This window comes from Diplotaxodon limnothrissa, linkage group LG6 (genome assembly GCF_057381915.1).
Source record: "Diplotaxodon limnothrissa isolate DT_005_m linkage group LG6, D_limnothrissa_male_GT1.1, whole genome shotgun sequence".
NCBI lineage: Eukaryota > Metazoa > Chordata > Actinopteri > Cichliformes > Cichlidae > Diplotaxodon > Diplotaxodon limnothrissa.
This window is the reverse complement of record NC_140601.1, coordinates 5,488,073-5,513,639: the sequence shown is the minus strand read 5'-3', so window position 1 is coordinate 5,513,639 and position 25,567 is coordinate 5,488,073. Positions and strand designations below refer to the sequence as shown.

At 43.0% G+C, this 25,567-nt stretch overlaps 1 protein-coding gene across 3 annotated transcripts in view; it reads left to right on the top strand.

Moving 5' to 3' along the window:
* Positions 1-25,567, top strand: part of LOC146629994 (glutamate receptor 2-like) — a 119,680-nt gene that overhangs the window by 53,426 nt on the left and 40,687 nt on the right. For all 3 annotated transcript variants that reach the window (XM_085355533.1, XM_085355532.1, XM_085355531.1), the window contains exons 15-16: positions 88-286; positions 10,525-10,772. In XM_085355533.1, coding sequence (XP_085211659.1) covers positions 88-286; positions 10,525-10,772 — 447 coding nt within the window. The remainder of the gene's footprint in view (positions 1-87; positions 287-10,524; positions 10,773-25,567) is intronic.

The following is a 25,567-nucleotide window of genomic DNA, read 5'->3' as shown; positions in this document are numbered from 1 at the left end:
TAACAACAAGTGCCTCAAGATGTAATTGAATGAATTTGCCATGAGTCCTAGAACAGTTTAATTTGATTCATGTGTTTATGTGGGCAGGTCTCTTTCAGGACGTATAGTTGGTGGGGTGTGGTGGTTTTTCACTCTGATCATTATCTCATCATACACTGCTAACCTGGCTGCCTTCCTCACGGTGGAGAGGATGGTGTCTCCCATTGAGAGTGCTGAAGATTTGGCTAAGCAGACGGAGATAGCATATGGAACACTGGACTCTGGATCCACCAAGGAGTTTTTCAGGGTAAGGACTTTTAGTATCAGCTGGACAATAGGAAGAGCCTGCTTCAGCACTTCCACGCACCTAGAGTGTTTATGAAATTTATTGTTTCAAATGGGAATCCTTAGATGACAAAATATGATGATTGTAGTCTCGCAACTTAATCCAAAATTTCCGATAGATCTTTCCTTGGAGTTCAACTGAATCATGTCCTGAAACCTGTCCTCTTTATAAGCTGAAAGATATATTTGTCCCCAAAACAAAATTTTGTCATTTAAAAGAAAACTTGAATTCAAGTCAGCATGGTTTCAGGCCCTTTGTATGTTAATTTTTTGTATGTCACATTCATTTAACTTAGTTTCACATAGTGGTTCAACGGCACACAACTGAGCTAGATGTGGGATGAAGTGAGCAGCTTTAGAGAATCTATCAACGACGGTGAGAATGACACTCTTTCCAGAGGAGCTGGGGAGACCAGTAACAAAATCAAGGGAGATGTGAGACCAAGGCCGGTGAGGTGTTGTGAGCGAGTGGAGCTGACCTAGGGGGTGCTTAGTGGATGGCTTGTTGTGAGCGCAAACGGCACAGGCTGACACATATTCCTTTACGTCCTTTATTAGAAATTTCCATCAGAAATGTCGTCTAAGGAGTTGTATTGTTCTACTCACGCCAGGGTGGCACGAAAATCGTGCAGTGTGAATCCAATGAATGACCGCCCCATGGGCGGTAGCGGGGACGAAGCGCCGCCCAGGTGGCCCGGTACCTGGGTTGGGGTCCCCTGCGAGGGCCTGGCAGATAGTCTCCTCAATGTCCCAGATGAGAGCGCCTAAAACGCAGGCAGGGGGCAGGACAGTGGCGGGAGAGGATGCTTCAGTGTCCAAGGAACACTGACAGAAGAGCGCGTCAGGCTTGACATTCTGTGACCCTGGGCGATAGGAGAGAGTGAAGTCAAAGTGAGTGAAGAATGGAGACCAGTGGGCTTGCCATGAGTTTAATCTTTTGGCCGTTCTGAGGTAAGTTAAATTTTTATGGTCTGTCCATATGAGGAAAGGCTGTTCCGCCCCCTCCAGCCAGTGGCGCCATTCTTCTAAGGCAAGTTTTATAGCCAGGAGCTCCCTGTCGCCAATGTCATAGTTTCTCTCCGTGGGGGTGAGTCGGCATGAGGAGTAGGCGCATGGCTGGAGCTTACCTTGTGGCCCGGACCGCTGGGAGAGAACTGCCCCAACTTCGGTGTCGGACGCATCAACATCCACGATAAACTGCTTTTTTTTGTGTGTGTGTGTGTCCTGTCTGGCACTGTAGCAATCAGAATTATTGTCTGAAGGCCAAGAAAAATGCCCAACAGATTTACTTTCCCAAGTGGGCCTTTTGCTATACTGGTCATCTTGATTGTCATAGTTTATTTGATCTTTATTAGTTATTTTTATATTTTTATTAGTTATTGTAATCAGGCCAGACTGGACCCGATGACGGGAAAGAAAAACAAGAAGAACAGTTGAGAAGAAAGTTAACAGAAGGAGAGGGAAAGAAAAAGGAGAAAAGAGATAGTGAGAAAAGACTGCTTCATCACCTTTGTCTTTTTTTTTCTCTTTTTCTTTTCCTGGATCACCTGTTGAGAAAGAAAAAAGAAAACAAGCAGAAGGAAACTAGAGCAATAGAATAAACAACATCATGATGATCTATGGCAATATAACAGTAAATACTAAATGTTAAACATTATTGTGTAAGATCGACAGCGCACAGTGCGCTTTAAGGTCGTAGCCAATAAGGGTATAGTTTTTTGTGTATGAGCACCCGTCTGTACACCTGTGAGCATGAATGCGCTTGTTTTTAAAAGGTTCCTACATGTTCCTACATATCTGTTAGAGGGTGTGGGGAGCCACAGCCCCGTCCACCAGGGCATGAAGCAGGTATAGAGGAGATCAAAACTCCAGACATCCGGAGGCTCTCAGAACACAAGAGACCAAGGAAGACCAAGAGAGGGGCAGCCGTGCCACTATCCCAGAAAGAGCTGAGGAGAGTCCCAGATGAGGGGTCACTCAGCAGCCGCGGAGCATAAGCAGTGACGTGCCCAGGGAGCGCCGGCAGCCAGCTGCGCCAGAGTGACCGAGGCCGAGGGCACCCCACCCCCGAAGTGGCCCGAGCGAGCCCCAGGCTCCAGGCCCCGATAAGCAGCCACCAAGGAGTGAGCCGGTGTGACGCCCATCCCCGGACACAAAGACCCACCAACGCACCGATGTCTGTGGGCGTCTGCCACTGGCAGGGGAAGTGGTGGTGGGAGATAGGCCTCCATACCTTGGAGGGCCTGAGATGTCCCTAGAGAGGTGGCGTCTGATACCCGACCTGACATATGGACACAGACATACAGGCACATATGTCAGGCACTCACCCAACGTGGAGACAGACATAAAGAGACACTGTACACACAATCACACTCCCCAAGCGTACTCTAAGCCCCAGGTCTAGGTACCCTTGCCGCTGGAGGGGGAAACTGCACCCAGACCCAGGTGGTGTTACCCTTTTCCCTGGGGTGGAGAGATGCAGACCGCCCCGACTCCGCAGCAGCAGGGAGGCCCCACATTCCAGACGCCAGTCGAACGGCCAAATCCTCCTCCTAGCACCCCCGCTCCATCAGGCCGCAGAGAACGGGGGTGTGAGAAGATTCCAGACCTCCGTCTGCCCGCTCATATGTATTGTTGATGCATGTGTGTTCTAAGGTGCATTTAAAACCCAGGAGGACATGGAGCGGCACCCTGCGCCAGGGCTGGGCCCCCATACACCCACCCGCCCACAACCCCGGCAACACACCAACCAGGGCCCCAGCCCGGAGACGGAGTACCCCCACAACCCCACGCCCGTCCCGGACCCACCCCGGGGCAGCCAGGCTACCAGGTCAGTAACCCACGTCCGTCAGCACAGACCCTCCCCTAGCCCCACTGCACGCAGCCACGAGGAAACCGTCACCTAAGAGCCAACAGAGCCCTTAATAGGCCATGACCGCTACCCCAGGTTGAGCCCTCCAAGGTAGATGCTCCTGGGGAACCCCCCGACGCCCTAAGCCTGTCCCTACCCCCACACCAATCACAACAGCGAAGGTGGGACCAAACTATGACCCCCCATCCCCGCTAGGTGATGGAGCTGATCAAAGGAGCCCAGAGCAATTGATCTGATGTGGTGGCAGAGGCTGTATCAAGACTAATGTAATCTAATAGATAATTTCTATATTGGTTAGAATTAAGATTATTTTTATTTTTCCAGTTCATGAGGACTGTTTTCTTGGCTATGCATAGGGCAGTGAAAACCATATGGGCTATATTCTTATCTGTAGTGACATTATCTAAGCTGCCCAACAAACACACTAAAGGGGAAGTTGGAATGTTACATTTCAGACACTTTGATAAGTCTTCACATATCTCGCGCCAAAACCTCTGAACTGGTGGACAGAACCAAAGAGCGTGTATATAATTGTCCGTTGAATTGGTTTGGCAGTGTGAGCAGTTGTTGGTAGACGTAAAGCCCATCTTGAACATCCGATGACCTGTATAGTGCACTCTATGTAATATTTTGTATTGAATTAATTGAAGACTGGGATTTCTAATTAGATGAAAGGTTTTTAAGCAAATCTGAGACCAGAAGTTTAGGTCTAAGTTAACTGATAAATCCGCTTCCCATTTTGCAATAGGAAGTGATATTGATTCATCTGTTTTAGAAAGCATTCTGTATATTTTAGATAGTAATTTGGGGATTTTAAGAGTAAGAAATTGAACCACACTTGGTGGTGTTTGTAGTTCAACTTGACCCGGTTTAAATTTATTTTTTACTATGGATTTAATTTGTTGATATTCTAAAAATCTTTTCTTGTTGATCCCATATTGTGTAACCAGTCTGTCAAATGGAATAAATTCTGTTCCTTCTAGTATATGTTCTAAGTATTTGATTCCTTTACCACTCCAATCTGAAAGGTTTATCATATTATTGTTTTATAATATGTCAGGGTTGTTCCAGATAGATGTACGTTTGCATGGGATTAAAAAGACTCCGTCAATTTTAGAAATTCCCACCATGCTGTCAGAGAAGAGCTGATGTTGACGCTTTTGAAGCATTCATGTCGTTGGATGTTTGAGCTGATAAGCTCTAGATTATTGCAAAGTGCTTGTTCTACATCTAGCCAAGGTTCATCTAAGAGGGTATGTTTTAGCCATCCTGAGATAAACCTTAGCCTGTTGACTAAGAAGTAGTGCTGAAAGTTAGGTAGTTCTAATCCTCCTTTATCCTTGGTCTTTTGTAGTGTTTTTAAGCTTATACGGGGAGGTTTATTTTTCCAAAGGAATTTGGACATACATGAATCTAGAGATTTGAACCAATCTTGTGGCGGTTTAGTTGGGATCATTGAGAATAAATAATTTATTTTTGGTAAGACCATCATTTTTATAGCGGCAACCCTTCCCATGAGTGATATGGGTAAACATTTCCACCTAGCCAGATCACCTTCTACTGTCTTTAAAAGTGGGATATGGTTTAATTTAGTTAGATCTGCAAGCTTGGGAGAAACATTAATACCTAAATACTTTATATTTCCCGATTGCAGTGGTGTAGAAAAGGAGTTATGGAAGGAGCAATTAATCAGAAGGACTGTAGATTTTGACCAGTTAATTGAGTAATCTGATATTCTTGCAAAAGAGTTTATCAATTCAATCACCCCAGAGATATTGGTTTGTGAGTTTTGGAGAAAAAGTAACACATCATCCGCATAAAGGCTGATTTTATGTTCCACGTTCTTGCATTTTATGCCCTTAATTACTGAATTCTGTCTAATTGCTGCTGCTAGTGGTTCAATAAAAATTGCAAACAGTGAAGGGGAGAGTGGGCATCCCTGCCTGGTGCCCCTCAGGAGACAGAAGCTGGAGGATGTCTGGTCATTTGTTCTGACACAAGCTGTTGGGGAATTATATAATATTTTTAACCAGTTTATGAAAGAGGATCCAAAACCAAATTTGTGTAAAGTTGCAAATAGAAATTTCCAGTTAACTCTGTCAAATGCTTTTTCTGCGTCTAAAGAGAATATTGTAGTTTCTAGGTTTTTACTGTATGAGTAGTCTATCAAATTAAGTAATCTACGTGTATTTGTTGATGAGTGCCTACCTTTTATGAAACCAGTTTGGTCAGGATGAATTAAGAGGGGGGTTATTTTCTCCAGTCTCTTTGAGAGAGCTTTGCAGATTATTTTAAGGTCTACATTTATAAGGGATATTGGACGATAGCTTGAGGGATATACAGGGTCTTTGCCTGGTTTTAGCAGGAGATTAATGTTTGCAGAATTCATATTTGATGGAAGTCTGCCCTTTTCTTTGATTTCCAACAACGTTCTGTAAAAAACTGGTGCTAGAAAATGTCCAGAATTCTTTGTAGAATTCTGCAGGAAAGCCGTCTGGACCTGGAGCCTTATTATTGGGCATACTTATCAGGGCTTCCTGGAGTTCACCTGATGTCAGTGGTGAATCCAGTGCCATTGCTTGAGTGTCTAATAATTTTGGAAGAGTTATGTTGTCCAAAAACTGATCAATTTCCTTTTTAGATGGGTTTATTTGTGGTGAATACAATCTTTTATAGAAATCCCTGAAAATGTTGTTTATTTGTATCGGTTCATATATTGTGTTCCCAGATGAATCTTGAACAGCACATATAGTTGTTTTTTCTTTCTTTATTTTTAGCTGGTTTGCTAGAAATTGACCGGATTTATTACCATGTTCATAATTTTGTAGGCGTAGTCTTTGTACTAAGAATTTTTTATTTTTTTTTATCAATTATCTCGTTCCAGGATCTCTTTGGTCGTTCACGCTGAAGTCCGTTCCTTTTAATTCCCTGCCGCGGCTTTTCACCTGTTCCTTTTGTTTGAAGTGGCCGAATTTGGCCACAATAGGACGTGTCTCAATTTTGGCCGGGGAAGATGCACTCTGAGCCTTCTTCATGACTAAATCTTGGAAACAGCGGTCGATGTAATCTTGGAGAGCGTCTAAATTCTCCCCGTTGTCCTCCAGGGTGTTAGGGTTAGGACAGATGTTGTTAGTTATATGACAATTTATTAGTATATTTGGTAATACTGAAGCTTAAAGAAACTTTGTTCAATTCTAAACTACCATTCGCTTTAATTTTCCGCCAAAATCTTCTGGGTCTGACGTCAGTTACAGCATGAGTCGCTTACCTTGTACGTCACTTCTGTCAATTACCTCCTCAGTCCGTCACTCCCCACGATAAACTGCTTAGAAGTATCAGGATGGATTAGAATGGGTGCGGATGTAAAAATGTGCTTCAACTTAGCGAAAGCTGAGTGGGCTTCTGGGGGCCAGGTGAAAGGTACCGTAGATGAGGTGAAACAGGTGAGAGGCGCAGCCACTTGGCTGTAGTTCCGAATGAAGTGGCGGTAAAAAGTCCGCGTCCCCAAGGAAGCTTTGAAGCTTTTTCCGTGACTCTGGGACCGGCCATTCCAGCACCGCCTTGACCTTTACTAGGTCGGTCTTCACCTGTCCTCCTGCCAAAATGTAGCCCAAAAAGGAAATAGATGAGGTGTGGAACTCAAAACTGTGGCTTCCTGGAGAGACTCGAAAACAGAGTTGATTAGTGGGAGAGGGTATTTATTTTTTACAGTAACATCGTTCAAACCTCGATAATCGATACACGGCCACAGCGACCCATCCTTCTTTCATACAAAGAAGAAGCCCGCAGCAACTGGGGAGAAAGAAGGTCTAATTATTCCTGCTGCCAGCGAGTTCTGGATGTAGTTCTCCATATATTCTCTCTCAGGACGGGACAGGTTATACAGTCTACTAGAGGGCAACGGGGCTTCCGGAAGTAAGTCAATAGTGCAATCGTATGGTCGGTGAGGCGGTAGAGAGCGAGCCTTGTCTTTATTGAACACTTCCTGTAAATCATGATACTCTGGAGGGAAGGTCTGGTGTTTGTGACAGGGGTGGAGCTCGATCTGCTGTTGCAGTGGGAATGGCTGACCTCAAACAGTTCGCCAAGCAAAACAGGCTCCAGCTGGTGATTTTTTTTACCTGGTCCAATCAATGTGAGCATTATGTCTCTGCAACCAGGGGGTGAGTAAAAATTTTTTTAGTACATCATGGACGAGGGCTTGGAATACTACCAGGGAAGTCGAGAGTTGGATCATGCCAGCCACTAGTGATTCCTGAATGTATTCCTCCATTGCCTCCCTCTCTGGCCTAGGAAGATTGTATAGTGGACTGGAGGGGAGAGCAGCACCAGAGAGGAGGTTAATAGCACAATCATAGGGATGATGTGGTGGCAGAGAAAGAGCCTTTTCCTTACTGAAGACCATTCTGAGGTCATGGTACTCCTCGAGGACCAGAAATAGATCTAAGATGGTTGTGTACAGCACCAGGAGCTGGAAACTGAGAGTAGAGCTGATTGCAAACAGAGAGAGTGACACGTTAAAATCCAGTTAAGTATTTGCTAGCAGTCCAGTCCAGGTGGGAGTTCTGATTTTTCAACCAGGGAAAACCAAAGATAAGGGATGGAAACATGAAGAGAGTTATTGTTTCCCAATGGTTGGCCGATGTGATTAGCTGCACGGGCTTGGTTTTATGAGTGATATAGGCAAAACCTTGAGTGGAGGCCGGAATGGGAGGCTTGAGAGGCACCAAGGGAAACCTTGCTGTCGGGCTAGATCCATGTCTATTAAATTTTTCTCACAACCGGACTCCACGAATGCTTGGAGAGAATGAGAGGTCTGATGGTATTTGAGCTTCACAGGGAGGGAGATGGAGTTTAGCTGCACCTGAAACGCCCACCAGTACCCCCAAATTTCAGGTGCCAATGAAATGCCCTGGCCGATCACAGTACAAACTCCCATGCAGGAAAACGCCTCTCTCTCTCCTACGGAGTGAGCCTGGATTGCCCGATTTGCATGGGCTCAGCAGGCTCCTTTGGTAACGGGAACAGGGTACTGGAGGGCGGACACACAACTCAAAGTACTTTGATGTGATGGTGAATTTATTTACAGGTGCACAGCGGGAGAATATGTGAGGTTTCAACTTATTTGCAAATGTGCGGAGAAAGTCTATGGGAGGTTTCCCACGGGGCAGCAAGTCTGAAATGAGGAAGAGGCAGAGAGAAGAACATGCGAGATGCGCTGCCCAGAGTGGGATGTGACAGTAGAGTCACATCCCAATGACCCTTTGTTGTCATTGTACATGCAATGAAATTATGGAGGCTCCACAGCATCAGTGCAGGACTAAAATATAAATAGTAAGACAGCAGGCATAAATAACAAATAGGAGAATAATAATAATGGATTGGATTTATATAGTGCTTTTCAAGGCACCCAAAGCGCTTTACAATGCCACTATTCATTCACTCTCACATTCACACACTGGTGGAAGCAGCTACAGTTGTAGCCACAGCTGCCCTGGGGCAGACTGACAGAAGCGAGGCTGCCATATCGCGCCATCGGCCCCTCTGGCCATCACCAGTAGGCGGTTAGGGTAAAGTGTCTTGCCCAAGGACACAACGACCAGGACAGAGAGCCCGGGGATCGAACCGGCGACCTTCCGGTTACAGATACGCTTCCCAACCCCCTGAGCCACGGTCACCCCAATAAATGTATACAAAGCAAGAGAAAAGCACATATTGAAGAACAAAGTGCTTGGAAGAGGTGCAAAGCACTTGCTCTGAGTTTAGAGTCCACATGTGAGTGTTCTGAGTGATCAGGGTACTCAGATTAGTGAGGTGAGTGGGCAGGGGTGGGTTGGGGGGGGAGTGTTTCTTAAAAGTCCGAATGGCCCAGGGGAATAAACTTTTAGTCTGTCTGTAGGTGTGGGACCCGATTGACCTGAGGTGCTGACCAAACGGGAGCGGGTCAGACAGGTGGTGGGCGGGGTGCAAGGGGTCACCTGTGATGACCTTGTTTTTCTTGAGACAGGAGGAGCTGGCAAAGGCCTCTAAGGGTGGCTGATGTCAGCCAACTTGACCAGTATTAATTACCCTCTGTGTTGCCTTCCTGTTGTCAGTAGTGGCCCCTGTGTACTAAAGACCCAGCCAGTAGAAGCGCATGCTCTCCACTGAGGAGTGGTAGAAGTCCAGCAGGAGCTTCTGGCCCAGGTTATTCTTCCTCAGGACATGAAGGGCCCCCATCAGGGCCTTGCGAGCCTGTACTGGTGTTTTTAAAAGTTATGTTTGACTTTATGACTTTCTGTGTCGTTTCTGGGATGCTTAGGACTCATATTGCACTGCTGGAAATAGTTTATTTTGATGCATATGCTGTTTTTTTGCAAATTTGCATTATAATATTTATTTTCGTTTTTCCTGCAGTATATAAAAATTGGTGTATTTCAAAAATAAAAGTATGAAGACACTTAAAATAAATTTCCTGTGGTGGGAAACTATTTTGTGCAACTTTTTTGTATTTACAGTTTTGAGGGATAAGCCTCTTAAATTTCTCTAACTAGAAATATATGTTAAAAAAACGATTTTCAATTTTTTTGTAGTTTATTGCACTTTTTTTAAATTTATGTAATTACTATGCACGTAATGCATACATATTATTAAAATTTGGGCTATAATAGTTGTATTGATGTATATTGTTAAGGGTTCAAATATTGAGGAGGGATACAGGAGGAAATCCAAATAACAACACTGATCCGGCCGGGTGGAGTCAAACGATGATTTTAATGAACACACGTGTATGCAATTCTTCCATAGCTCTAGGCCACTTTGCTCAATAGATCGCGCCGGACAAAGCTTCTGACCATCAATTAACTGACCGAGCTTCAACTCTTTAATAAGCACCAAAATGCAATGTGTATAAAATGATTACAGTTGCTCCTGCAATGAAAGAATATTCCATGATTATGATACCACCTGTAATACAGACTTTAATGTAATGTTAACAGCTTCAATAAATGCTTTAATGCAATGCTGATTAATGCAATGATAAAGATGATGGTTATGAACAGTAGCAGTAAAATAATTTCCCTGATCCCCACAGAACCTACAGTATTACTAGGTTTTAACAGTTTTACAATTTAGGCTTAACAACATTGCCCAGTGGAGCATTATGGAGCTAGTTTTAGAATATTGTCTTGTGGGATGATGCATCAACTCATTCAGGCTACAGTCATACTCTCTTTACCTTCAAAAGTGCTTTAGGTAAACGCCTTCTTTACATACATTACAGGTTATCTAAAGGTAAGTTATAAAAATTAAGTTATCGCATACTATCTGTGTCTGTTTCTCTTTTTTAGCGTTCTAAAATCGCCTTGTTTGACAAGATGTGGCAGTACATGAAAAACGCAGAACCTTCAGTTTTTGTCAAGAAAACATCAGAGGGTGTCCAGCGTGTCAGGAAATCCAAGGGAAAGTACGCTTACCTGCTGGAGTCCACCATGAATGAGTACATTGAGCAGAGGAAACCCTGTGACACAATGAAAGTTGGAGGAAACCTGGACTCAAAAGGCTATGGCATCGCCACACCAAAAGGATCCCCATTAAGGTGGGTGGATCAGTATAACAATGCTGGCCAACCTGCACTGCCATGTACCATTCACACTACTAACCTGCTGCCTAGCATACCATCCCTCTCCTAATTCCTACAGTTCTTCTCTCTGTATATGTAGATGAAAGAGAAAATCATGCTAAACTACTTTGAGCTTTAAAGAGATCCAGATTTTTCCTAAACTCAGTAACTTGAAGTCACAGTAATAACCCTGGCTGACAAACTGCTTGTTATCAGGTGGTAATTAGCCAGTGTTCAAGCTGTCCCTATACACATAACTCACTATGGAGAGCAGATAGATTCATCCCAAGGCTTACTGCCAGCTGGGTGTCGCAGTATGCGAGTGTGATGAATGGGACACGGCGGTTAACTCGTTGTTATAATAATCCACCTACCCTGATGACACCATCTCAGTGGTTTGTATTTATTACCATGGTTACCACCTCTGACCAATGGCTAGCGGTGGTTTCCATGACAAATGGGGGATAGGGTGTTTGATTTGCTTCCAGGTCTTAAAGAACCCCTTCAGATAGGCTCCTTTTATCTTGAAAATAAATGTGATGACATTTATAGTGTAAAACATTCTAAACAAACCTGTGAATGTCAAATTAAAGTGTCTTCATATTCTGTTTGATTTTTTTTTTTAAGTGTTAGTTATTATTTTTGGCTGCAGGCTTTTCTCCATTGATAACTTGGCTCTTTAAGACCTGGATCAAGGGAGTTTATGACCTAATGCTGCATTCCATTTGAAGTTGGAATTTGCAATTTGCATGTGTGTGTTTGCGTCTGAGTGTGTACACATGTGTGTGTGTGTATGTGTGTGTGTGTGTGTGTGTGTGTGTGTGTGTGTGTGTGTCTGTTGGGAGGGGGGAGGGCACTATATGTCACCATAAAATGTTTAAATTACATACGGACAGTTATACATAAATTAGCTTCCCCCTACATTCCCTCAGAGCTGTCTCTTATTTTTTTAATATGTGAAAGTAGTAGTAGTTTTATATTTTTCTTTTATCTCATGCAATTGCGCAAGAATTTACATACATGTTTACACATGCAGATTAATAGCCTTTTTTTTTTTTTTTAAATTGCTACAGAAAATACAACAAATTTACATTCATAAATAAACAACATTTAGCACTTTATATAGACCTATCTAAAGTGGCCCTTAAGAAATAGCTTAAATAAGAAGAATGGTATATAGCTCAACAATATTTGTGTCATATATATGAGAAAAAATATGTACACTTCAGAATCAACAAAGCAAAATCAGAACGGAACACTTTAATAAATGTAGCAAAAAAAAAAATCAGATGGTATTAAGTGGATTAGCAACAGTGTTGGGGAGTAACGGAATACATGTACCGCCGTTACGTATTTAAAATACAAAATATGAGTAACTGTATTGCGTTACAGTTACCGTTTTAAAAGGTGGTATTCAGAATACAGTTACTTTGTTGAAATGAATGGATTACATGGCTGTATTTTCCTGTTTCATTAGGCTATGAACTCTATATTTTTGGTGTCCACGCCGGTGGAAACCCAAACAAAACACGCATTAAGAGGCTCTCATGTCTGTGTCTCAATCTCACGGCCGATGTCACCTCTACTTGTAGCCCACATAATGACGTGAAGAAATATTTTAAAAAATTATTCACAAAAATGATTTAATATGAAGGCAATAGGCAGAGTGTTACAGGCATAGCCCTAAAGAATCTAGCCTCATGGGCAGTGTAGTCCGTGCTGCAGGGAGAATGGACTGCCATACCCGTTATGTGTCTGTGAACGAGGAAGGGAGAAAAAGAGTTGAAAAGTAAGAGATGTCACGGACCAAAAACGGGAGATGGAAGCATGTAAATATTTTTATATATATATGTAAGATGTATTATATTTTATAGGCAATAATTCACCCTGTTTGTTTACTAAACATAGTTTAGTTTAACTTACTGACAATGAAACTCTTACAAACACATATGCGGTAAGGCCAGCCATAAAAATACACCTGTCCACAACTGTCAAATTATTGTGATATCACAATTGCAGGGTGATCTACTAACAATGCACTGTATTGTACAGGGTGGGCCATTTATATGGATACACCGTAATAACATGGGAGTGGTTGGTGATGTTAAAGTCCTGTTTGTGGCACATTAGTATATGTGAGGGGGCAAACTCCTCAAGATGGGTGGTGACCATGGTGGCCATTTAGAAGTCGGCCATCTTGGATACAACTTTTGTTTTTTCAATAGGAACAGGGCCATGTGACACATCAAACAATGGTGTGCTTGTTTTCAACGTAACTTTATTCTTTCATGAGTTATTTACAAGTTTCTGACCACTTATAAAATGTGTTCAATGTGCTGCCCATTGTGTTGGATTGTCAATGCAACCCTCTTCTCCCACTCTTCACACACTGATAGCAACACCGCAGGAGAAATGCCAGCACAGGCACCCAATATCCGTAGTTTCAGGTGCTGCACATCTCGTATCTTCACACCATAGACAATTGCCTTCAGATGACCCCAAAGCTAAAAGTCTAAGGGGGTCAGATCGGGAGACCTTGGAGGCTTTTCAACTGGCCCATGACGACCAATCCACTTTCCAGGAAACTGTTCATCTAGGAATGCTCGGACCTGGCACCCATAATGTGTTGGTGCACCATCTTGCTGGAAAAACTCAGGGAACGTGCCAGCTTCAGTGCATAAAGAGGGAAGCACATCATCATGTAGCAATTTCAAATATCCAGTGGCCTTGAGGTTTCCATTGATGAAGAATGGACCCACTATCGTTGTACCCCATATACCACACCAAACCATCACTTTTGTTGTTCCAACAGTCTTGGAGGGATCCATCCAATGTGGGTTAGTGTCAGACCAATAGCGGTGGTTTTGTTTGTTAACTTCACCATTCACATAAAAGTTTGCCTCATCACTGAACAAAATCTTCTGCGTGATCTGAGGGTCCTGTTCCAATTTTTGTTTTGCCCATTCTGCAAATTCTGTGTGCCGATCTGGGTCATCCTCGCTGAGATGCTGCAGTAGCTGGAGTTTGTAAGGGTGCCATTTGTGAGTAGCCAATATCCGCCGAAGGGATGTTCGACTAATGCCACTCTCCAGTGACATGCGGCGAGTGCTACGCTGTGGGCTCTTTTTAGTATTTTAGTATTTATTTATTTATTGTCATTGTCAAGAACAATGAAATTGCGTTTGGGGCTTCCATACAACCCAAAAAAAAAGAAGAAAATAATAAATACCCCTTAAAACCCAAGTGTACATATTTAACCCAGTGTGACTCCAATGCAATAAGACAATCCTTAGCAATAATGTTCGTAGAAATTCAGACAAAGACCTGAGAAACATGACAAAATACAACAATGCAACCCATTCAATATTATTGTACTGTGAGATATGATATCAGATATGATAGTTATCTATTTAAGAAAGAGGGGGGGCAGGAGGGGGAAGAGAATAAAGATATGATGCACCAATGCAGACCAGTTCATTGCTATTAAGAAGTTGGATATGGTTATTGTCCGTGAGAGGGGGGCAGAGAGTTCAGGAGCCTCACAGCCTGTGGCTACAGGCTGTTGGCCAGTCTGGATGTTCTGGCCTGTATAGACCTGTACCTTCTCCCTGAGGGCAGCAGATGGAAAAGGTGGCGCGCAGGGTGATGTTGGTCCTGCAGGATACTGTGCACCCTCCTCAGACAGCGAGTGGGGAAGATATTACTGATCTCTGGCAGACTCTTGCTGAATGAAGCTGGGACAGCCACTGATGTTTCTTCATTAGTGACAGTTTTCTTGCGTCCACATTTTGGCAAATCCAACACTGAACCAGTTTCACGAAACTTAGCAAGCAGTTTGCTAACTGTAGCATGGGAGATGGGTGGTCTCGTAGGGTGTCTTGCATTGAAATCTGCTGCAATGACTGCGTTCACCAGATATCAACACAATTTCGATCCGCTCCTCACGTGTTAACCTCTTCGACATGTCAATGGCTGTGAACAAAGAGAAACTTGTAAATAACTCATGAAAGAATAAAGTTACGTTGAAACCAAGCACACCATTGTTTTTCTTGTGGCATTACCAATAAGTGAACTGAAACAAACATTTATTTTTAGGTCCATTCTGCTGCTGATACATACTTTAGGTTTCTGAATATTAAACTTGTTTCTGCCTTTCATAGTGTGTAACCTGAAGGCCCTGAGTACTTTCTCCCACACTGAAAACACTGGAATGATAAAATGATTTAAACATTACCTAATAAGACTGATTCAGGACAGACAATTCGTTATTTTAAACTTTTCTAGCAGTCCTTCACAAACAGGGAACAGTCTGTCTATTCTCTCCATCTGTCAGCTGCTGCTGGCTCTTCCTCCTCCTCTTCCTCACACACTGCTGAGTTTGTCCTGGTGGATCATCAGGGGTGCAAAGCCTCACAGATGATGTGCAGCAGTGGGTCCTTCAGTCTGTCCTCACTCCGGACACTTGCAGTTGTCACACATGGAAATCAAATGTGTGATAAGCTGCAGGATTCAAACACAAGTGTGACTTATAAATGAATGTTCATACTTTTATTACACAATCAGAGAGAAAGAAAAAGAGAGAGTGCAGGACAGACAGACAGGTGACAGTCTCAGGTGTATACACTGCTACAAAACAGCACAAGAGAAGGAGGATTTAGTGTTTGTGTCATTACGAGTGCTCAACAAGAAGAGTTCCCAGATGGTACAGTGATGGTCCTGTGATTAAAGCATCTTTCTTTCAGCTTAACGAGTGAACCGTCAGCTCGTTCAAAAACACGTTAAAGTCCGTTTGGCTCGACACCACCGAACAGAGGCAGCAATATAACATAGCTAACATTAACAGTGCAGTGAATCCTGCTTGTGCCGTGATGTTCAGGACTGCAAACCGAGCAGCATTCATTGACTTTCATCTTGTTGTATTTGTGGATATATGACTGACTTTAATTATCCATAAAATCATCACATTCTCTGTAAGATTAAGGTCAGCTATAGTACTAACATTGCTAATGTTTGCAACTTTGCCGACATGTGGTTAACAGTAATGTTTTAATGTTCTTCATTATTAAACATTTGCACATAAATAAGTGACATAATATTCAGTACTTACTTTTGAAAGTTTACTTTTTCGGCCGCTCTGCTTAACCCATCTGCCGCTTTTTTCGGCAAAATTATCCACACCCACCGCCGCACTATGAATTCTGCGATATATGGGACCACAAAGTCCACAGCGGACCAAACTTCATATTTGGGGAAAACGACGGCGTATTTGGAGACCGCATTTGGAGTACACTTCGGATTGGGACAGCCATGGTCACGTCGCTGTGACATAATAGGTCTCAAAATGCGTACTCCGAAGCGTACTGTAGTCAGCAAGTTTAGAAAATCCTCTTAAAATGTGAGATTCAGAGATTCAGTATAAAACTACTGTAATTCTTAAACTGTTCATGCAGTATTTTTGTTAACCTCCTTAAATCTTGTTTCATTTAAAAATCTGGTGGTGTATAGGGGCAAAATTGCAAACATTGGGTCCTTATCAAAATTATCTTTCCGGTTTCTAGGCTGTTACACCATTGTTGGCCTCGTATTCATATGACACCCAATGGCATTTTAATCCATAGCCTCATTTCCACAAAGAAAAAAGTTAACTATGTGAAATGTAAGTAAAAGCAATGCAGGGAGTAGTGATGGTAAATTTGATTGTTTTTACTGAATCGAGTTTGAATGAGTCACTCACAAAAATGAATCGGATTTTTTGAGTCATTTGAGTCACTGAGTCAGTTGCCCAGAGAGTGCAAAAAAATTACATTTTCACTCAAACTTAATGTGTTTCTCTTTTCATGTATATCCTACTGCTAAGATGATTGAAAAAGAATAACAACTATTTTTATAGAGCAAAAAAGAGCAAAAAAAATTACGATTTCTAAAGGGAAAATTTATTTTATTTATTTTTATTGTATTTTATTAGTTTTTTCCTCAAATGTCAAATATATATTTTCTCATCTAAATGTCCACTGAGCTGTGAGCCAGGGGGCGGTAATGTGCCTTAACAGTGGTTGCCAACCAAAAAGTAGAAGAAGAAGCTGTGAGCCAGGAAGGTTGGGGGGTTGGGTGGGGGTGAGTGAGTAGTCGTGTCCAAATTCATGGGCTGCATCCTCCTGAGGACCCGGCCTTCACGGTCTACGTGGGCCAGGTCCTCAGAAGGTCAGGTAGGCCGGAAGTAAACGGCTGTGAAATTGGACGGTCTAGGCTGTCTCGGTGGAGTTTAATAAACTCGGCCGTCTGCTCCTTGCTATCGAAAATATAACAGGACACTGGCGTAAATTCTCGACCATCTCAAACTTCTGTTTGATCAGTTTTCTGTTTGACGTTTATTGAGCTGTGTGAAAACCAAGGAGGAACCCACCCGGGGGATTAATAAAGTTTTATTTTATCTAATCTAATCTAATAACTTTAATCTCAGCCAAACTGATTTACTCACGAACAAATAAAACACTGAAAAAAGCCAAACAATAACATTTTTAGGTTGTCTAAGTGACTTATATATTATGTTTAACCTGAGTAGTGAAAGTCTGCGGTGATCTGAAATGATGTGCCGGGAGTTGTGCCGTTCTCAGTGGCTCTAGTGACCCTCGAGCTCTCGGCCAGCTATCGAGCTGGTGGGTAACAGACGTCTCCGAAAACGTCAAAGCACTTTTGCAAATATGCGATATCTTGATAAATCGAGCAGATATTTTTTCAGTTTACACACCCACATTCACACCCTGAAAATATGTTAAAAGTTTATTTTGTGACCCAGAAAGATTAATAAGAGTAATTTTAAAACATAGTAGCGGCTGCCATTGTTGGAAACAGGAGTTTGGCTGGGCCGCGCTATGAATTCTGGGATATGGTGGGCCACGAAGGACACACCGGCTGCATTCGGAGGAGTCTACAAATGCGTCCTCAGGAGGATGCAGACCATGAATTTGGACACGACCAGTGATTCATTGATGCTACAATTCAGCACAGGAAGGGAGGAGGTGAATGAGTGATTCGTTCATGCTACGATTCAGCACAGGAAGGGAGGGGGTGAGTAACTCAAATGTGCTGTTAGCAGAGCGATGCTACTGTGAACTGAGGAGCTATTATCTTGATGTGAGCTTTCTACTCAGGGTGTTTTCTTCCAGTTCAGAGCAGAAATGTTTCTGTTAAGAAACTTGCTGTTGTTTTTTTCCCCCCACAATTTTAATTATAAGCGAAATATATTTCTACTATTGAAATTAGTTTGCTAACAGCAACAGGGATGAGTCAGTGAAGGAGTCAGTTGGGCTTGTGAATCATGATTCACAAGTCAGTAAAGTGATTCTCGAGTATTTTATATCAACTGAAGCCCATGTCCAAAAGATTGTGACAGGGCGCACAGGTAGTAAGAGGTTTTACAGACCTGAGGAAATCACATGATAGGGTGGGGCTAGGTTTCACAATGAGCTCACCCGAAACCTTGGCTGATTGTGACCTACACCTGTTTTCACGCCTTGGCTCATGTGATTAGGTATAGGATCATCAGGGGGTCCTTTTGTCCCTCTTTGGGGGGATACTCCGACAGGGTTTAAATCTGGGACTCTCCACCATTTGACCCTAGAACTGAAGAAGCCTCAGTTGAGAGGTGAAACGTCTTCAAGCAACTTATAGAAGTCCAGACGCTTTTCTTTCCAAGCTCCTTAGACTTTATCCACATTACTGTAGAAGCTGCACCAAGCGGACCACAAATAGTTTTTTTAAACTATCTTTGTGACTTCAACTCTCCTTCAGTACAAAAGGTTTGTTGGTGAGGTCACAGAGATCCTCAGCATATTCAACCTAACTAGGTTCTCGGTTCAGATCAGTTTCAAGTTTTATTGTCATGTACAGATAAACAGTGTAGCCACATTTACCCATAATGAAATTCTTTGGCTTGTGCTCCTCAGCTTTACATGAGCATATAAAAGTGTGCAGTTAAATGAAGAAGAAAATAACAGAAATAACAGTAATAATAATGATAAAGAGAAAAAAGTATTAAATATTTAGAGAATTTGAGACTAGTTTTGGTATTTACAGTTTGTGCAAAACTTGTGCAATGAGCATTTAAGTGGGATTAGTTGAAGTGACAGTGTGTAGAGTCCTGTAATTGTAGTGAGTGTGTAATGGTGTGTATAGAATGTCAGCAGTTCAGAAAAGCCTAATGGCTTGTGGGTAAAAACCGTCTCTGTGTCCGGCAGGCGGGTCTGGATGCTCCTGAACCGCCTGCCGGACAGCAGGAGTGTGAAAAGTCTGTGGCTGGGATCAGAGAGGATCCGCTGCATCTTCCTCATCCTGCGTGACTGGCAGTTCAGTCCTGGTGATGCGCTGTGCTGATCTCACCACCCTCTGCAGATCAGCAGAACTTTATCACCAGATACCAGCTAATTTAACATCAGAAACAACAGTCACATCAAGGCGCTTTATATTTTAAGGTAGACCCTACAATAATACAACATGCTTCAGCTTCAGCTACTCCAAGAGCTGGGCTCTGCTTAGTACCTTTCTCCAGCATCCGACAAGCTAGCCAAGGTCAGCAGACTCCTTCAGCGTGTTGGCTCCCTTTTGGCTCCCTGGTGGCTACAGCCCCATACTTTCCTCAGCAATAGAGATGCACAACATGGTCCATTCAGACTCAGTTTCTCCAGAAATTAAAAGTCTCCTGCACTGGGGAGATCAGAATGAGGTTCCCAGCACACCCTCACTTTATATGTGGATACACCAGTCTTGTCTGGCATCCTCCCCTCCCACCTGATCTGTTCACCACCAGGTGAATGGATCTTTTCACCCAAATGTGCAAGATATGACAGCAGGTCTAATGATACAATTGCAAAATCAATCATCAACCTGCGACTGATGGCATCCTGGTTCCAACTCTTATCACAAACATGGTTTTACTTGATCATAATGTTCATCATGGACAATCTGTGAACCTAGAAGTTTTGTGAGAGAACACCACTCAGGTTCAGATCAATGTGTTGGCTTGGCTGTTCCTCCCAGTCACGCCATGACAGTTTATATGTCACTTTCCTGCCAGGACACTTGTCCGTTTTAGCCACATGCTCTACAAACGCACTCTTTCATAATCAATCGTCTACCAATTGAAAGGTTGGTGGCTCCTCCAGCCTGCATGTTAAAGTATCCTTGTCCAACATTCTGAACCACTGTGAGTTGCCTACAATGTATCTATCGGAATATAAGTGCATAAATGTTAGGTTCAAAAAGTACTTATATTACTATGTTTGTGAATAGGTGAATGAAGCTTGGAGTTAGAAAGCGCTTTGAGTGCTCAAATTATGTAGGAAAAGACTATATAACGTAGGTGGGAAGTAATGAAGTACAAATACTTTGTTACTGTACATACGTAGAATTTTTAATTATCTGCACTTTACATTATACCGCTTACATTTTCAAAGCGGGCTCATTACTTTTGATTAAACACATTTAATGGAAATTATTATTTCACGTCATTGTAGGCTATCAAACATCAAACCGATTTGAGTCTAAATAGCAAATACATGCAACACAATACTGTTCATGTATTAATCACCAGGGGATATCACATAAAAAGAGATGAAAGAGATAAAACCTTGTGCCATATTCAAGTGTTAATATGGGCTGGCGGCTTTTTGTTTGTTTGTTTTTTTTGTCTATAAATTGCGCTTGTGGTACTTCAGCATCTAGCTACCAGTACAGAAAAGGAGTAAGCATAAAGGATGTAAATGATTACTTTTTTTAAAGTAATCCATGTGATTTCAAATGCTACATTTCTATCAGCTTAACAGACATCAGGAAACACACAAACTGCTGCTATGAGTGCAGTTTGCAGCACAGTGCAAACTGCACCTGGACACTACTCCAACAGAGGTCGATCATCTTGTTAATAATTTTACCTCACTACATATGACTCTGGATACTATAGCTCCTGTGAAAAATAGAGCCTCAAATCAGAAATATTTGACTCTGTGGTATAATTTCCAAACACGTAGCTTAACCTCCTAGGACCTGGCGTCCACATATGTGGACATCACATTTTGGGTTATTTAGACCAAAATACTCAATTTTGCTCTACAAGGGCCTGATATCCACTTACAAGGACATTATACTGCTACTGTTCTATGCTACCTTATTTTTCTTAAAAACAAAAATAAGATTTAAAAAAAATCTGGCAATTCTTTGTTTTTACATTCACTGGGGCCCAATATGCCCAAATATCAAAGAGAAATTAAAAATGCATGCCGTGGAAGAGTTCGGGTCTTAGGAGGTTAAAGCAGATAACTCGTAAGCCGGAGAGGAAATGGCATGTCACAAATGTAGAAGATCATCATTTAGCCTGAAGAAATAGTTTAGTGCTTTATAAGAACATCTTATTATTCATCACTGATTGAGTAAATAAGAACAAACCTAGGTGTCTCATTAGTTACAGAATTGAATTCAAACTCCTGCTCCTCACATACAAGGTCTGTAATAATCAGGCCCCATCTTATCTTAATGACGTTATAGTACCATATCACCCCATTAGAGCACTTTACTCTCACCCTGCAGGCCTACTTGTTGTTCCCAGAGTATTTAAAAGTAGAATAGGAGGCAGAGCCTTCAGCTTTCAGGCCCCTCTCTTCTGTGGAACCAGCTTCCAGTTTGGATTTGGGAGACAGACACTAGCTCTACTTTTAAGATTAGACTTAAAACTTTCCTTTTTGCTTAAGAATATAGATGTTATGCTGCAATAGTTGTAGGCTGCTGGGGGATTCCCATGATGTACTGAGTTTCCTTTCTCACTCACTATGTGTTAATACACCACTCTGCATTGAATCATACTTGTTATTAATCTCTGTCTCTCTTCCACAGCATGTCCTTATCCTGTCTTCCTTCTCTCACTCCAACCAGTCGCAGCAGATGGCCCCGCCCCTCCCTGAGCTTGGTTCTGTCGGAGGTTTCTTCCTGTTAAAAGGGAGTTTTTCCTTCCCACTGTTGCCAAAGTGCTTGCTCATAGGGGGTCATATGATTGTTGGGTTTTTCCTCTGTATATATCAGGGGTCGGCAACCTGCGGCTCTTTAGTCCTTATAGTGCAGCTCCGCGTGGTTTGGGAAAATAAATTAGAAGTATTTAGCTGAAGTGTATTTTACTTATGTTAGTTCTTTTTTACCTTGTAGTTCTAAATTGGAAGATTATTGTGATATTGAAATATAAAAATAAAATTATATTCTTTTATTTTTTCATCGCTCAAAATAAGCTTCACACTCGCAGAAGCCGGTATGCCTGCCGAAACGCCGTGCATTTATCGAGACTTTCAACCCCAGGTAGGCCAATTATGGATCCACATTATGTCAGCAGCTATTCTCCACCATGAACTATGTTAAAAACAAACACAGCTTACGCCTCACAGAGGACAGCTTACAGTCCTGCGTAAAGATGAAAGTCACTTCGTACAGCCCCGATTTGCAGACGCTGTGCGCAGAGGTTCAGGAGCAGAAGTCCCATTGTAAACATATCACGGCAGACACGACGATGTTTGCATGAACATGCTTTTCAGCATCTCTTTAACGACCACTTTTCACACACGGTTGTTGACGCATACAGCCGGCTGTAGCTTTTCAGCTCACAGCCCGACACTAGTGATGGGATTTTCGGCTCTTTTTAGAGAACCGGCTCTTTCGTTTCGGCTCACTAAAAAGATCCGGATCTTTCGGCTCCGAACCGGCTCTTCAGGTTGTTTTGTTGCTTTAATTAATTTATTATTAACAACAATATAAAATTATGCACAAAAGGAATTACTAATGGTTCAAGGTTCAAGGTTCTTTATTATTCGTCACATGCATAGTTATACAAGTATAACACACAGTGAAATGTAGCCTGACACGCTCCTCGACATGTGCAAAAATTGGGGGGGGGGGGGGGGTGTAGAGGAAGAACATTATATATATATACATATATATATATATATACACATATAGTATATACACTGGGTGAATGTGCAGTAGTAGCAGCAAGCAGGTGAATTCTGTACATTAATATGAATAGACATCTGACTATTTTACAGGATAGACAATATAAACATATTTAAAATTAAAGGAATTGAAATGTACATTGTGCCTTGGTTTAGTGTCTGGAAGAGTCCTGTCTCAGTCAATTATAGATGATGTGAGAGGGCGGGTGTGTGTGTTTAGGGCACGGATGGCTTGGGGATAGAAGCTCCTCTTGAGTCTCTCTGTCCTTGCCCGGAAGATGCGGAACCTTCTACCAGATTGCAGAAGTTGGAACAGTTTGTTGCCAGGATGGGATGGGTCCTTCAGTATCTGCGCTGCTCTAGTCCGGCATCTCCTGGTGTAGGTGTCCTGAAGCGGGGGGAGAGCAATCCTGCAGCAGTGTTCTGCTGTACGGATCACTCTCTGGAGAGCTTTTTGGTCCTTCACACAGCTGTTCCCGAACCACGATGTCATGTTCTGTGTGAGGATGCTCTCCACAGCGCCTGTATAGAAAATCCTGAGGATCTTTGGAGAGACCCTGAACTTCCTCAGTTGTCGTAGGTGATACAGGCGCTGCCTAGCCTTTTTGGTCTGGACCTGAATGTGGGCAGCCCATGTCAGGTCTGAGGAGATGTGGACACCAAGATACTTGAAGGACTGCACCCTCTCCACTGGAGCTCCATTGATGATAATGGGCTTGTAGTCTCTGTGCTGACCCCTTCTGAAGTCCACCACCAGCTCCTTGGTCTTGCTGACGTTCAGCTGGAGGTGGTTGTCCTGGCACCACGATGCCAGATTCTTCACTTCATCCATGTAGGCCGCCTCATTGTTGTTGGAGATGGCACCCAACACCACTGTGTCGTCAGCAAACTTCACAATGGTGTTGGAGCCATGGGTGGCCACACAGTCTGAAGTGTAGAGGGAGTAGAGCAGTGGCGAGAGGACACATCCCTGAGGTGCTCCTGTGTTGATGGTGATGCTGTTGGAGAAGCACCTGCCCACCCTCACCACCTGAGTTCTGCCAGTGAGGAAGTCCAACACCCATGCACACAGACGGCTGTTAAGTCCCAGATCCCTCAGCTTTGTGAACAGTCTGCAGGGCACTATTGTGTTAAACGCTGAACTGTAATCAACAAACAGCATTCGCACATAGTTACCCTGTTTCTTGTCCACGTGGCTGAGAGTGGTGTGTAGGACGTGGGCGATGGCATCCTCTGTGGATCTGTTGGATCTGTAGGCGAACTGCAGCGGATCTGTGGTGTCTGGGATGGAGGAGGAGATGATGTTCTTCAGCAGCCTCTCAAACACCTTCATTACTACCGAGGTCAGTGCAACTGGCCGGTAATCGTTCAGGGATGAGGGTTTGCTGTTCTTGGGCACAGGGATGATGGTGGATCTTTTGAAGCATGTGGGGACCACAGACTTCGCCAGGGACTCGTTGAAGATGTAAGTGAACACACCTGCTAGCTGGTCAGCACAGCAGCGCAGCAGACGGCCGGTGATGCCGTCTGGCCCTGCCGCTTTCCTTGTGTTCACTCTCCTCAGTGCCGCTCGGACGTCATGCTCCGCGATGCTGGTCACCGGTCTCTCGCTGATGACGTCACTGTCCTCGGTAGTCAGGCGGTAGATAGCATTAGCCGCCTGGCTAACCTCGAAACGGGCGTAGAACCGATTCAGCTCGTTGGTGAATGCAGAGTCGGCGTTGATCGGCGCAGTGTCCCTGGCTTTGTAGTCCGTAATGGTGCGTAGTTCGTGCCACATACTCCGTGTGTCGCCCTGGTGGAAGCGGGACTCCACACGTTCCCGGTACCTGCGTTTGGCATCTCTCACCGCGCGCCGCACGCCGTATGAGGCCGCTTTGTAGGCGCTCATATCGCCAGTGGCGAGACCCGCGTTGTAGGAGGTGGTCCTGGCGTTTACTGCATGTAAATGTAAAAAAAAGGTGGTTTTATTTATATATGTTTATATATAAATATATGATGATGATGATGATGATGATTTTATTAAGCGCTTTTCGCAGACAGGCAATCACAAAGCGCTGTACACAAATATTAAAATATTAAAATAAACAATAAAATCAATAGACATTATATACAATGTAAAAGATCAAATGTAAATAATGTAAAAAAAATAAAATAAAATATGTAGATCAACAAAAGGCTTGTTTGAACAGAAGAGTTTTTAACAGTTTTTTAAAAGAATCCACAGAGTCAAGCAAACGTAATTGTAGTGGTAAACTGTTCCACAGCCTTGGTGCAACAGACTGAAAGGCTCTGTCCCCTTTTGTCTTCAATCGTGTACGGGGAAGAACTAAGAGACTCTGAGTCTGTGAGCGGAGATGACGAGCAGTAGTGTATTTTAAAAGAAGCTTGGATAAGTAATCTGGAGCCTGGCCATTTAGTGCTCTGTATGTTAAAACAAGAATTTTAAAGCGAATTCTAAACTCTATTGGGAGCCAATGTAAAGAATATAAGATGGGAGTGATGTGAACACGCTTGGTAGAGCGAGTTAGTAATCTGGCTGCTGCGTTTTGTATTGTCTGGAGGCGAGAGAGAGATGATTTATCCAAGCTAGTAAACAGGGAATTACAGTAATCTAAGCGTGATGACACAAATGCATGAATGAGTTTTTCCAGTTCAGCTGAGGAAACCATATGTCGCAGTTTAGATATGTTTCTTAAATGATAGAAACAGGAACGAGACAAAGATTTTACATGAGAGTCAAGGCCCAGAGAAGAGTCAAATATTACTCCAAGATTTCGAATATTT